Source organism: Oncorhynchus mykiss, chromosome 11, assembly GCF_013265735.2.
Source record: "Oncorhynchus mykiss isolate Arlee chromosome 11, USDA_OmykA_1.1, whole genome shotgun sequence".
Lineage (NCBI taxonomy): Eukaryota > Metazoa > Chordata > Actinopteri > Salmoniformes > Salmonidae > Oncorhynchus > Oncorhynchus mykiss.
Window position 1 is genome coordinate 69,131,373 of NC_048575.1, and position 13,939 is coordinate 69,145,311.

General features: G+C 47.5%; 1 protein-coding gene across 4 annotated transcripts in view; it reads right to left on the bottom strand.

The window, feature by feature from the left end:
- Nucleotides 1–13,939, bottom strand: part of LOC110535102 (dedicator of cytokinesis protein 8) — an 83,156-nt gene that overhangs the window by 27,269 nt on the left and 41,948 nt on the right. For 3 of the 4 annotated variants that reach the window (XM_036936203.1, XM_036936205.1, XM_036936206.1), the window contains 16 exons: nucleotides 12,805–12,925; nucleotides 12,637–12,707; nucleotides 12,352–12,496; nucleotides 11,759–11,860; nucleotides 10,541–10,636; nucleotides 10,208–10,442; nucleotides 9,937–10,098; nucleotides 9,324–9,499; nucleotides 8,225–8,320; nucleotides 7,163–7,258; nucleotides 5,519–5,668; nucleotides 5,230–5,343; nucleotides 4,209–4,364; nucleotides 2,947–3,083; nucleotides 2,540–2,703; nucleotides 921–1,072 (listed from right to left, as the gene is read on the bottom strand). In XM_036936203.1, the coding sequence (XP_036792098.1) occupies nucleotides 921–1,072; nucleotides 2,540–2,703; nucleotides 2,947–3,083; nucleotides 4,209–4,364; nucleotides 5,230–5,343; nucleotides 5,519–5,668; nucleotides 7,163–7,258; nucleotides 8,225–8,320; nucleotides 9,324–9,499; nucleotides 9,937–10,098; nucleotides 10,208–10,442; nucleotides 10,541–10,636; nucleotides 11,759–11,860; nucleotides 12,352–12,496; nucleotides 12,637–12,707; nucleotides 12,805–12,925 (2,173 nt within the window). The remainder of the gene's footprint in view (nucleotides 1–920; nucleotides 1,073–2,539; nucleotides 2,704–2,946; nucleotides 3,084–4,208; nucleotides 4,365–5,229; nucleotides 5,344–5,518; nucleotides 5,669–7,162; nucleotides 7,259–8,224; nucleotides 8,321–9,323; nucleotides 9,500–9,936; nucleotides 10,099–10,207; nucleotides 10,443–10,540; nucleotides 10,637–11,758; nucleotides 11,861–12,351; nucleotides 12,497–12,636; nucleotides 12,708–12,804; nucleotides 12,926–13,939) is intronic. The other variant, XM_036936204.1, reaches the window with a different exon arrangement.

Genomic DNA, 13,939 nt, shown 5'->3' on the forward strand with positions numbered 1-13,939 from the left:
AGAGTGGACAGAGACATACTGTAGTATAGTGTGGTTTACGGGTTCTTGTATTTTATTGGGATCCCAATTAGCCGCTGCCAAGGCTCTCCACAGGTACTACATGTAATTCAGAGGTTGAGTTTGATGAATATTCCATACAGACCAGTGATTGATGTCTACCATTGAGTAACACTATTACACAAAGTTAATTGGGACCTCTGATGAAGACAACCATTAAACTCCTACTGATTCCATAGATGCTATTACTCAAATGGCAGGCTTAAGGCCTCGACTTGAGTTCAATGTCAATATGTTAAACACTTTTCAAAACTGTAAAAAAATAAAATAACTACAGTTCGCATTGTGCATAGGGCATACATCCATCTAGCACAGCCAAAGTATAATAGGAGAGACAGAGGGAGGGTGTTCTGTGGCTGTGTGGTTGCCGTGGCTACATTTGATGGATGTGTGTGTCTCTCAGCACAGCCCAGTTCACTTATGATGATAATTCCTGCCCATAAAGCATCTCCCAGGGTGTGTGTGTGTGTGTGTGTGTGTGTGTGTGTGTGTGTGTGTGTGTGTGTGTGTGTGTGTGTGTGTGAGAGAGAGAGATAGAGCAATAGAGAAAGAGAGCTGGCATCTCATAATGGATGGTGTGTGTGTGTGCTTCCGACAGCTCATCAGTCTACCTCACAGCAGCACACCTACTACACCACCGCCCCCTTGTGGATGCGTGCACACACACACACATACGCGCACACGCACACAAGCGCACGCACAGAGCAAGGAATTTACTACTCTAATTGAAATTGTGAATGAATCATTTTAAAAAGCTAACTTAATTCAGGTCTGATGGAGGAACCCAAACATACAGTATGTGCTTGGAGGTGAAAGAAGAGTCCTACTGATACAAAACCATGGCAACATTCCTACAGCCTTACCACAGACGCCATGGAAGCCAGGGCATTCCTCGCCAAGGTGTTGAAGGGATTGCCGGCGATTGCCATAGCAATAGACTGATTAATGGGCGGGATGTTGTCGGGGTCTTCGTCTGACCCTCCGGTCTTGCTCTTCCCTCCGCGAGCCTCGGACACTACGGAGACACACAAGTGTCAAATACACAGAAGTTACTAAGGAGATAGGTTGAAAGGGGAGAAGGTTTGAAGGTTTGAAGGGGAGACTATGGTGGGGAGTCACATTTGTTGAGAGCAAAGATTTTGGGGGTATTTTATTTGGATCCCCATTAGCTGTTGCAAAAGCAGCAGCTCCTCTTCCTGGGGTCCACACAAAACATGAAACATAATACAGAATGACATAATACAGAACATCAATAGACAGGAACAGCTCAACGACAGAGCTACGTAAAAAAAAATTAAAGGCACACCCAGCCTACATATCAATGCATACACACAAACTATCTAGGTCAAATAGTGGAGAGGCGTTACTCCGCGAGGTGTTGCTTTATCTGATTTTTAAACCAGGTTTGCTGTTTATTTGAGCAATATGAGATGGAAGGAAGTTCCATGCAATAAGGGCTCTATATAATACTGTACGCTTTCTTGAATCTGTTCTGGATTTGGGGACTGTGAAAAGACCCCTGGTGCCATGTCTGGTGGGGTAAGTGTGTGCGTCAGAGCTGTGTGTAAATTGACTATGCAAACTATTTGGGATTTTCAACACATTGTTTCTTATTAAAAGAAGAAGTGATGCAGTCATTCATATCAGCCCCCTGATTACAATTAAGAGCAAAACGTGCCGCTCTGTTCTGGGCCAGCTGCAGCTTAACTAGCTCTTTCCTTGCAGCACTGGACCACACGACTGGACAATAATCAAGATTAGACTAAACTAGAGCCTGCAGGACTTGCTTTTGGAGTGTGGTGTCAAACAAAAGCAGAGCATCTCTTTATTACAGCTAGACCTCTCCCCATTTTTACCACTATTGCATCTATATGTTTTGACCATGACAGTTTACAATCTAAGGTAACGCCAAGTAATTTAGTCTCCTCAACTTGATCAACAGCCTCACCATTCATTACCAGATTCAACTGAGGTCTAGAACTTAAGGAATGATTTGTACCAAATACAATGCTCTTAGATTTAGAGATGTTCAGGACCAGTTTGTTACTGGCCACCCATTCCAAAACAGACTGCAACTCTTTGTTAAGGGTTTCAGTGACTTCATTAGCTGTGTTTACCGATGCGTACATGGTTGAATCATCAGCATACATGGACACACAGGCTTTGTTTAATGCCAGTGGCAGGTCATTGGTAAAAATAGAAAAGAGTAGGTGGCCTAGAGAGCTGCCCTGCAGAACACCATACTTTACATGTTTGACATTAGAGAAGCTTCCATTAAAGAAAACCCTCTGAGTTCTATTAGATAGATAGCTCTGAATCCATGATTGTTACCACTCAGCCACGGCCCTGCACCAAACGATCTCTAAACACAGTTCACATCAACCCAGTTCCAAACCAATCAACCAACTCCTTAGCCAGACTCTACATTAAGTCCCAATGGGCAGGGTATAGGTGTGGGTATGGGATGTGGCAAGGGCAGTACCTGTGAAGTCCAGGTAGTTGATGGAGTCAATGATGATGCCCACCAGGGGGAGGTAGAGAGTGGCCACCTTGGCCCGGACGTCAGGACGGGTACAGCGCTGGTCCAGGTCATGGGCACACAGCAGACTGTAGGTGGCGTTGATGGCCTTCTTCTGGACCTTACCCCTACACACACACACACACACACACACAATCTTATAAGCACACACACATATTTTTGTTTGTGTCAGTGTGTAGTTGACAGACCCCTCACATTCCATGTCACAGTTTCCTGAGATTGTGGGCAGTGAGGTGTTGTGTGTGTGTGTGTGTGTGTGTGTGTGTGTGTGTGTGTGTGTGTGTGTGTGTGTGTGTGTGTGTGTGTGTGTGTGTGTGTGTGTGTGTGTGTGTGTGTTTGTGTGTACCAACCCCTCTGACTCCATGTCCAGTGCAGCGCTGAGCTCAGTGAGCAGTAGACCAGCGAGGTAGTGCTGCTGTTTAAACTCCTGGGACAGCTCAAACAGCCCCAGGATCCTCTGCTCCTGGAAACTACAGGAACTGGAGCTCTGCAGAGAGAGAGACGGGGGAGGATAGAGAGAGAGACGGGGGTGGAGAGAGAGAGACGGGGGAGGAGAGAGAGAGAGACGGGGGAGGAGAGAGAGAGAGACGGGGGAGGAGAGAGAGAGAGACGGGGGAGGAGAGAGAGAGAGACGGGGGAGGAGAGAGAGAGAGACGGGGGAGGAGAGAGAGAGAGACGGGGGAGGAGAGAGAGAGAGACGGGGGAGGAGAGAGAGAGAGACGGGGGAGGAGAGAGAGAGAGAGAGACGGGGGAGGAGAGAGAGAGAGACGGGGGAGGAGAGAGAGAGAGAGAGACGGGGGAGGAGAGAGAGAGAGAGACGGGGGAGGAGAGAGAGAGAGAGACGGGGGAGGAGAGAGAGAGAGAGAGACGGGGGAGGAGAGAGAGAGAGAGACGGGGGAGGAGAGAGAGAGAGAGAGACGGGGGAGGAGAGAGAGAGAGAGACGGGGGAGGAGAGAGAGAGAGAGAGAGACGGGGAGGAGAGAGAGAGAGAGAGACGGGGAGGAGAGAGAGAGAGAGACGGGGGAGGAGAGAGAGAGAGACGGGGGAGGAGAGAGAGAGAGAGACGGGGGAGGAGAGAGAGAGAGAGACGGGGAGGAGAGAGAGAGAGAGACGGGGGAGGAGAGAGAGAGAGAGACGGGGGAGGAGAGAGAGCGAGACGGGGGAGGAGAGAGAGAGAGAGACGGGGGAGGAGAGAGAGAGAGAGATGGGGGAGGAGAGAGAGAGAGAGACGGGGGAGGAGAGAGAGAGACGGGGGAGGAGAGAGAGAGACGGGGGGGAGAGAGAGAGACGGGGGAGGAGAGAGAGAGACGGGGGAGGAGAGAGAGAGACGGGGGAGGAGAGAGAAAAAGAGAGAGACGAGGGAGAGATAGACAGGAAAGGGAGACGGGTGAGAGAGAGAGAGACGGAGGAGAGAAAGGGAGATGGGTGAGAGAGAGAGAGACGGTGAGAGTGAAAGAGAGAAAGAGGTTGGAATATAAAAGGAGAGAGAGTATTTAAAGCCAGAGAGAGAGAACCCACCTTACTTAAACATACTACACTATAACTTGAAATCCCAAAGTCAGGTGAGTGCTGGAGACTGGTCAATATGATTTTGACTGACGTGCAAACTGACCTGTGAGGAGATGGATGGGCATGGAGAGACGGGTGCAGAGGCAGGGCTACTGAAGTAAAGGCTGAGGTTGAGGTAGTGCTCGTGACTGCACAGGATACGCAGGAACTCCAATCGCATGCTAATCAGGGTTGGCATGGAAACGGTCTTTGTCGACATCTGGGGAGGGGGGGGGGGGGTAGGTTAAGGTCAGCTTAGGTTATTGACATGGGATATGGTCAGAGACATATCAGAGTCTGGAATTGGTCACCTCCTTTGTAATTATGCAGTGACAACATCCTTCATGTAACTACCATGTAACTACCATATTTTGTAGCGTCTTGCGGTAGTGTCTTATGGTTAGGGTAGTGTCTTGTGGTTAGGGTAGTGTCTTGTGGTTAGGGTAGTGTCTTGTGGTTAGGGTAGTGTCTTGTGGTTAGGGTAGTGTCTTGTGGTTAGGGTAGTGTCTTGTGGTTAGGGTAGTGTCTTGTGGTTAGGGTAGTGTCTTGTGGTTAGGGTAGTGTCTTGTGGTTAGGGTAGTGTCTTGTGGTTAGGGTAGTGTCTTGTGGTTAGGGTAGTGTCTTGTGGTTAGGGTAGTGTCTTGTGGTTAGGGTAGTGTCTTGTGGTTAGGGTAGTGTCTTATGGTTAGGGTAGCGTCTTGCGGTAGTGTCTTATGGTTAGGGTAGTGTCTTGTGGTTAGGGTATTGTCTTGCGGTTAGGGTAGTGTCTTGCGGTTAGGGTAGTGTCTGTCGGTTAGGGTAGCGTCTTGCGATTAGGGTAGCGTCTTGCGATTAGGGTAGCGTCTTGCGATTAGGGTAGCGTCTTGCGATTAGGGTAGCGTCTTGTGGTTAGGGTAGCGTCTTGCGGTTAGGGTAGCGTCTTGCGGTTAGGGTAGTGTCTTGCGGTTAGGGTAGCGTCTTGTGGTTAGGGTAGCGTCTTGCGGTTAGGGTAGCGTCTTGCGATTAGGGTAGCGTCTTGTGGTTAGGGTAGCGTCTTGCGGTTAGGGTAGCGTCTTGCGGTTAGGGTAGTGTATTGTTGTAGTGACCTGGTTGCAGTAGTTTTTGACCAAGATGAAGACAAAGCCTCGGTCCATGAGAGACAGCAGGTCATACAGGAAGAAGGCCAGGCTGATGTTCACCTTCTCTGCCTGCTCCAACTCCTAACACCAAAAACAAACAAAAACATGATTTCAGTTAAAAACAGCCAATGGTCTCCTTAGAGACATCAGGATAAAAAATAAAAAGCAAACTGCATTTAGTGATGATTTGATAGATTGGGTCTCTGAAAAAGTGTTTGTAAGTTTACTAAAGGCTCATAATGACATCATTACTAACCTTCTGCTGTTTGACCAGGATGGTCCCTATCTCAGCAGTAACCACAGAGACGATGGTTGTGACATCATCTTTGAAGCGGTCTGAGAAGCGGCTCCTGCGAGGGACGTCTTGCTTCTCCAGCTGAGACACATGCTGGGCCATGCTCTTCACCTGGACGGACACACACACACACACACACACACACACAATTAAGCTAAAAATGCTAGAGCTTCTTTGCCATTAAAGTAAATAGATAGTGTAGAAAACATTAGGAACATCTACTCTTTCCATGACAGACTAACCAGGTAAATCCAGGTGAAAGCTATGATCCCATATTGAAGTCACTTGTTAAATCGACTTCAAATCAGTGTAAATGAAGGGGAGGAGACATGTTAAAGAAATATTTTGAGACATGGATTGTGTATGTGCTCCATTCAGACGGTAAATGGGCAAGACAAAATATTTAAGTGCCTTTGAACGGGGTATGGTAGTAGGTGCCAGGCGCACCGGTTTGAGTGTGTCAAGAACTACAACACACTACTGGGTTTTTCACGCTCAACAGTTTTCTGTGTGTATTAACAATGGTCCACCACCCAAAGGACATCCAGACAACGGGAGGCCAGTGGTTGAAAACAGGTCATTGATGAAAGATGACAAAAGAGGTTGACATGAATTGTGCAGAGCAGCAGGCAGGCTCCAGTTAGTCAACTGACAGTCCAGTACAACATTGGTTGAATTCACAACTTGTCATACCTTGACACGAATGGGGTATGGCAGAATGGGAATGGCAGAATGGGATATGGCAGAATGGGATATGGCAGAATGGGATATGGCAGAATGGGATATGGCAGAATGGGATATGGCAGAATGGGGAATGGGGTATGGCAGAATGAGGTATGGCAGAATGGGGTATGGCAGAATGGGGTATGGCAGAATGGGGTATGGCAGAATGGGGTATGGCAGAATGGGGTATGGCAGCTGCGTTCCACATCTTTCAGCAGAAAGCCAAGAAAATGCGGTTGCAGTGGGCTAAGAAACTAAAACACTGGACAGTGGAGAATTAGAAAAACATTGCTGGATCATACTAGGGTATGGAGAAAACCACGAGTACGTGCATCCATCATGCCGCGTGTCAACATTACAGGCTGGTGGTGGTGTGATGGTGTGGGGTGTGTTTTCAGGGCATACATTGGGCCCCTGATAAAAGTGGAGCAACGTTTGACTGCCACAGGATATCTGAACATCATCGCCAATCAGGTGCATCCCTTCATGACAGCAGTGTATCCGTCTGCAAATACATTTTTTCAGTAGTATAATGCCCCATGCCACAAGGCTAGGATTGTCCAGGAATGGTTCCACAAACATGACAGTGAATTCAGTTTACTGCAGTGGCCTGCCCAGTCACCAGATCTCAATCCAATTGATCATCTGTGGGATGAGATGGAACGAGCTGTTCAGAGTAGAGATCCACTACCAGCCAACATGACACTACTGTAGGAAGCACTGGAGTCAACATGGGCCAGCATCCCTGTGGAACGTATTCGATACCTTGCAGAGTCCATGCCCTAATAAATTGAGGCTGTTCTGAGGGCAAAAGGGGATGCAACTCAATATTAGGGAGGCGTCCTAATGTTTGTACATTCAGAGTATATTGAACACACTCACCAACAGTTCAAAGAAGAACCAGGCATATTTATACGCGTTCTCTCTGCAGACTCCTGTGCTGACCACAATCTGTAGAGCCAACTCTTCATGGAACTGCTGTCAAAGGAGAAAAAAAGCCTTGGGTCACTACCACCACTAATTCAGTAGTATCTGGTAACCTACATGTAGAACACAGTGTACTACTTCAAAGGACCACATCAATCCTGGACTATCTCAGTGTTCTAGCGGATGACAACCTATACGTTAGAGAGAAAGAGAGATTAGAGAGAGGGAGAGAGACTCAGACAGACAGACAGACGTATTTACTGACTGAATGACGGACTGACTGCTGGTGCCACAGTCCTCAGTTCAACACAAACCAGAGTTAGTCAAATGCACTGTGACCCAGCCAGTGAAATCTGATACAGCATTTCAAAGGGTCTGGTCTTATTTGAACACGGCAAACACAAGAACAGCGCTTCAAAACAGAGTGATTTTGAAATGCGCACACACACACACACACACACGTTTAATCTCTGTTAAATCTTTGTGACTGTGTAGACCCACAGTTCAATGCCATGTTCAGGTTCTATTTCACATACTCGTGTGGTTCGCTCTGACAGCAGAGAAATCCACATTATCTGTTACAGATTTAACATTTTACTGGCTGCCATGTAACATCCTACTTCGACATTTATAGAACATTCTACTCAGAATGCAAATGAGGATGTTATGGTCAGTGTTTGGCCAGTATGGGGCGGCAGGTAACCTAGTGGTTCTAGCGTTGGGCCAGTAACCGAAAGGTTGCTAGATCGAATCCCTGAGCTGACAAGGTACAAATCTGTCATTCTGCCCCTGAACAAGGCAGTTAACCCACTGTTCCTAGGCTGTCATTGTAAATAATAATTTGTTCTTAACTGACTTGCCTAGATAAAGAAAATATGGAAGATACTTTATGGAAGTCTACATGCTACAGTAGGTGATCTGGTCTGCTCAGTGCCACACTGCCCTCTGCTGGTGACTGTTGGCATCACAGAGGTGAATAAAGACATTTATTCCCGGGATCTTTCTGGTAAAAGTTACTTTTCTGTTGGAGGGCCGGGTCCCGCCCGTAGAGCTCTGAGGGTGGCTGCTCACATCCACATAGGTCGACATACGACTGCCTGGGTTGTTCTGGCCCTGAGGGAGAGGACAGCAACAACAAGGTGGTCATGAAGAATCTGAATCTGACTCGACAATCTGGACTATTGTAGCTTCAGACACACAGAGACAAACAGATGTGGTGTGTGGGTCCCAAATGGCACTCTGTTTCCTAAATAGTGCACTACCTTTGACCATGGTCCATGGGGAGCCATTTGGAAATCAGACATGGTTTTAGTTGGCCAAAACCAGTGAGTCTACACTACAGCTATAGACCCAGGGGATTTCAAAAAAAGCCTTGAAGGTACTGATGTGTTGTAAACCAACAAACAGTCAGAGGATATGCTAGAGGATGTAGCTACAGTAACAACATGTGTTTGTGGCAGGCTCATGACAGAGGATGTTCATTGACTCTGTGTTTGTGGCAGGCTCATGACAGAGGATGTTCATTGACTCTGTGTTTGTGGCAGGCTCATGACAGAGGATGTTCATTGACTCTGTGTTTGTGGCAGGCTCATGACAGAGGATGTTCATTGACTGTGTTTGTGGCAGGCTCATGACAGAGGATGTTCATTGACTCTGTGTTTGTGGCAGGCTCATGACAGAGGATGTTCATTGACTCTGTTTGTGGCAGGCTCATGACAGAGGATGTTCATTGACTCTGTGTTTGTGGCAGGCTCATGACAGAGGATGTTCATTGACTCTGTCTTTAGTGTAGCAGTACCTTTTCCCACCTTTTTTAAAAGACGAGTAGAGATTCACAAGTTAAAGGGATACTTTGGGATTTTGGAATTGAAGCCTTTTATCTACTTCTCCAGAGTCCGATGAACTCGTGGATTTCATTTGTATGTCTGTGTGCAGTTTGAAGGAAGTTGCTCACTTAGCGCAATTACTAACTAGCTTTAGAGGAATGACTGGAAGTCTATGGTAACAGCTAGCATGCTCAGTGTCCTTTAAGAGGAGACAAAGTGTGAGCAGTGGACTCGGGATTTGAACATCCAGTGTTACCCACACAACCACGACCCTGTATCTGTAGCAGTACCTTAGCTGACAGGATGTTTTTCACCTCTGTGTCTTCTGCACTGTGTGGGGCAGGGATGTCAGGGTTGCTGCTGCTGCGGAGCCGGGACTGCAGTAACATGGTTCCTACTGTGCTGGCCGAGGCCCGCCCCATAGTACTGTAGCGGCCCTCAGTGGGAGGTACCACACCCCCTGGACCTGGGCACACAGGGGAGAACCATGTCACTGGATGATCGACCTGAACGCCACACTTCACCTGCACACTGAAGAAGGTCATTAAGTTGAAACTTTCTGCAACATCGTTTTGCTTGCGGACCCATCACACTATCTATCTTTATTCACAGGTGTTACGCACCAACCACACTTTTGGGAGAGCAACCTTGTCACTGGCATGATCTACCTGGTTACACGTTACCTTAGTTGCACAGATCTGCACTACTATAGCATTGTATTGATGTAATTACACAGTTCCCCTTCATTTCAGTGACTTCTGTTTCATGCAACGTATCTACAGTTCGGGTGTTCAGCTGAGCACATTCCTGTAGCGCAAATACCACTATGTCCATTCTCTTCACAAGTTAGACTGTCCATACAGTCACATCACCATGACAACGTGTCCGGTGGTTCCTTCCTACCTGTGTTAAGGAGCTCATTGGAGTCAGGCAGACGGAACACCCAGTACAGGTATGTTGCTAAGAGACCGTTCCTGCCCTGCTGGTCCCTGGCCAACTCTTGGCTGTTGTGGAGACTGTTGACGATTGACACCACTGACTCAAACGCTATCTGGGCCAGGTTGGCTAGGAAATAAAACACACACACAGTTAGTTACAACAAAACACGTCTCAAACTTATCAGGTCACACTACTTGTCTGTCTGAAAGCCCTGGTGACATGTCCCTATAGGTACCTGTTTGTCCAGCGATGACCATGGGCTGCATGATGAGGGTGAACAGTTTATCTAAGACCAGATGGAGGTAGAGGACCAGAGGTTCTAGTCTGGAGGACGACAGGGAGATGATGCTCAGCTTCAGCTCATGCTCCAGCTTGTTCTCCGGAATCTTCTCTTCCCGAACCCGGAGAGGGAACGTCACTCCGCCCTCCAGGGCATGGCACAATGTGAAGAAACGCTCCAAGTGGTTGTCCTGGGGAGGGGGAAATAAATGACTACATAGTGTGTGTGTGTGTGTGTGTGTGTGTGTGTGTGTGTGTGTGTGTGTGTGTGTGTGTGTGTTAGACTTACCTGTGTGTGTACTGAGGACACAGCCTGTATCTCCAGGTTGAAAACTCCTTTGTGACTTTCCATCCACTTGACTGGAGGAACCTGAGGGGTAATCCTCTGCAGAGAGAAAGATTGGCATATTAACAACCTGAGGGAAAATGTTCTGCAGAGAGAGGGGGAATGTTCTGCAGAGAGAGAGGGGGAATGTTCTGCAGAGAGAGAGGGGGAATGTTCTGCAGAGAGAGAGGGGGAATGTTCTGCAGAGAGAAAGATTGGCATATTAACAACCTGAGGGAGAATGTTCTGCAGAGAGAGAGGGGGAATATTCTGCAGAGAGAGAGGGAATGTTCTGCAGAGAGAGAGGGGGAATGTTCTACAGAGAGAGAGAGAGAATGTTCTGCAGAGAGAGGGCGAATGTTCTGCAGAGAGAGGGCGAATGTTCTGCAGAGAGAGGGGGAATGTTCTGCAGAGAGATGGGGAATGTTCTGCAGAGAGATGGGGAATGTTCTGCAGAGAGAGGGGGAATGTTCTGCAGAGAGAGGGGGAATGTTCTGCAGAGAGAGGGGGAATGTTCTGCAGAGAGAGGGGGAATGTTCTGCAGAGAGAGGGGGAATGTTCTGCAGAGAGAGGGGGAATGTTCTGCAGAGAGAGGGGGAATGTTCTGCAGAGAGAGGGGGAATGTTCTGCAGAGAGAGGGGGAATGTTCTGCAGAGAGAGGGGGAATGTTCTGCAGAGAGAGGGGGAATGTTCTGCAGAGAGAGGGGGAATGTTCTGCAGAGAGAGGGGGAATGTTCTGCAGAGAGAGGGGGAATGTTCTGCAGAGAGAGGGGGAATGTTCTGCAGAGAGAGAGGGAATGTTCTGCAGAGAGAGAGGGAATGTTCTGCAGAGAGAGGGGGAATGTTCTGCAGAGAGAGAGGGAATGTTCTGCAGAGAGAGGGGGAATGTTCTGCAGAGAGAGAGGGAATGTTCTGCAGAGAGAGAGGGAATGTTCTGCAGAGAGAGGGGGAATGTTCTGCAGAGAGAGGGGGAATGTTCTGCAGAGAGAGAGGGAATGTTCTGCAGAGAGAGAGGGAATGTTCTGCAGAGAGAGAGGGAATGTTCTGCAGAGAGAGAGGGAATGTTCTGCAGAGAGAGAGGGAATGTTCTGCAGAGAGAGAGGGAATGTTCTGCAGAGAGAGGGGGAATGTTCTGCAGAGAGAGAGGGAATGTTCTGCAGAGAGAGAGGGAAGGAATGTTACCTCAGGTGAGTGCAGTGAGTAGTTGACAGGTAATCTGTCCAGGGCGATAGGGAGGCAGTACTGACCAGTCTGTAGTCTGTCAGTACTCAGTATAGGCAGCCACTATAGTACACAGGGGGATAGACAGAAGATCAGCCACAGCAAACATTGACAACGGACAAATACATACAGGGGACGAATCTACCTCGCCACATCATTGAGAAGAATCACTTACTAGTATATTGATCATAAATAACCAGCACCATGTTCAGTAGAGTATCTGCACGTTCAGATGAGACCAGGACCCATAAACATAAAGGCAGGGTTTACACAGGCAGCCTAATTCTGATCTTTTGTCAATCATTGGTCTTTTGACCAATCAGATTAGATTACACAGGCAGCCCCATTCTGGTCTTTCGCCCAAATATTAGCAAATAAATGCCGCCATTATGTCTCAGAGTTGGAGTGCTGCTCTAGGATTAGTTTAGGATTTTAGATCACAATTAATAAGATTGCTTGGACAGGGCAAACCTGATCCTAGATCAGCACTCCTACTGTGAGGCACTTTATGAATATAGGCCCAGGTGAGACCAGGCATGAGGGGTCAGACTTACAGAGTAACCTATGAGTGTCTCACTGGCTCCAGTCTGGTTCTGTTTCTGTTGACAGCTGATGTGGTAGAATGTGAACAGCAGGTGGTGTCTCTCAGTCAGCCTGGCAGGCAGAGCCATCTTCACCTCCTCATAGAAGTCTGGAGACCTGAGGCACAGTCACATAGGACAGAGGTCAGAGACAACACAAAAAAAGGGTTAGATTGTTATATTATAAAATGTAGCATGTTATGCCGTAGTTGTGTTATTGTAATTTAGCATGTAGTATTTAAAATAGCATCCACTTGCTTGTTATGGTACGTGACTGGGGTGTATACTTCCTGCACAAACTCAGGACCATTCGATTTTCCAAAAATGACCTACGAGGAAAAAGAAAGCAGAGTAAACTCAATGAAACCATGTTGTACAATGTCACAGCAACATGGGTGAGTGTGTGTGTGTGTGTGAGAAACTCACAGGCATCACACAGCTGGGGTCTTCTCCACTCATAAACTGGATTTTAATAGTGATATTCCTTCCTCCTGAAGTCAGCCTGTTGACAAAGTTGAGTCGCTGGGGGTATACATAGAGCAGGTTCCTGGAGAGAGAGGGAAAGGGAGGGAAAGGGAGAGAGAAGAGAGACAAAGGGAGGGAGAGAGATGGTAAAAGAGAGGGAGAGAGATGGTTATTTTTCTGTTTACAGCACTGCATACTCAAATGACTTCCTAACGATGAAAGGAATGATGTGGTCACTGTAGAGAGTACCAGGTGAGGACAAACTCCACCTCTCCTTCCTCCCAAAATATGCACTTGTTCACTTCCCTTCACTGATTCGAAAACAAAATGACTGGTATAAGAAATATGGTGGAAACTCCCACTAGTTCATGCCTCCACAAATCAGCAGCCCAAGCCCTAAGTATAGCCTGGTAAACGTCAGTGCCCAGAGTTCTTCCTGGTCAGGTTATGACCATCTTCTATCAGCACCACAACTCCTATTCAGAGTTAGATGAAACACATCCATACTACACCACTAGATGGCACCTGGTGAAGCTAACAAATGCATGATATTACACAATACACCACGTGGGCCTGAAAACTAGTCTTACCAATGAACCAGATGTGGTGTGAACATTAGTGTGAGATTAAAAACTATGTAACAATGTAGTCATCTGTCCCGAGACAGGAGACACACTCTTGGCCTGTGTCCCAAACGGCACCCTGTTCCCTATATAGTGGACTACTTTTGAACAGAGCCCTATAGGTAATAGGGTGCCATTTGGGACACAGTGTTCATCTAGCGAGCAGTGAGGAGGAAGGAGTGAAATGTTGACAGCATTGGGGGTTGTGTCAGGTCAGACTGGTTGTAGAAGTCCCAGCAAACCTGTTCACGGCATTGATGGAAAATAGAAGGCCTGAAGCTACAGTATGTGCTGTGTTAAATACCTTCATGACTGTCTAACATGTGTAAAGCTCACATGAAGGGACATGTGTACATGGTGCTTAGCATGGAGACAGATACTACTACACTAGTAAGTCATGAACCTGGCCAACCTGTTTACACTGCTTGACGCGATGTGCTATGGTAAATCCATGCAGTCAAACTAAAGCTTTG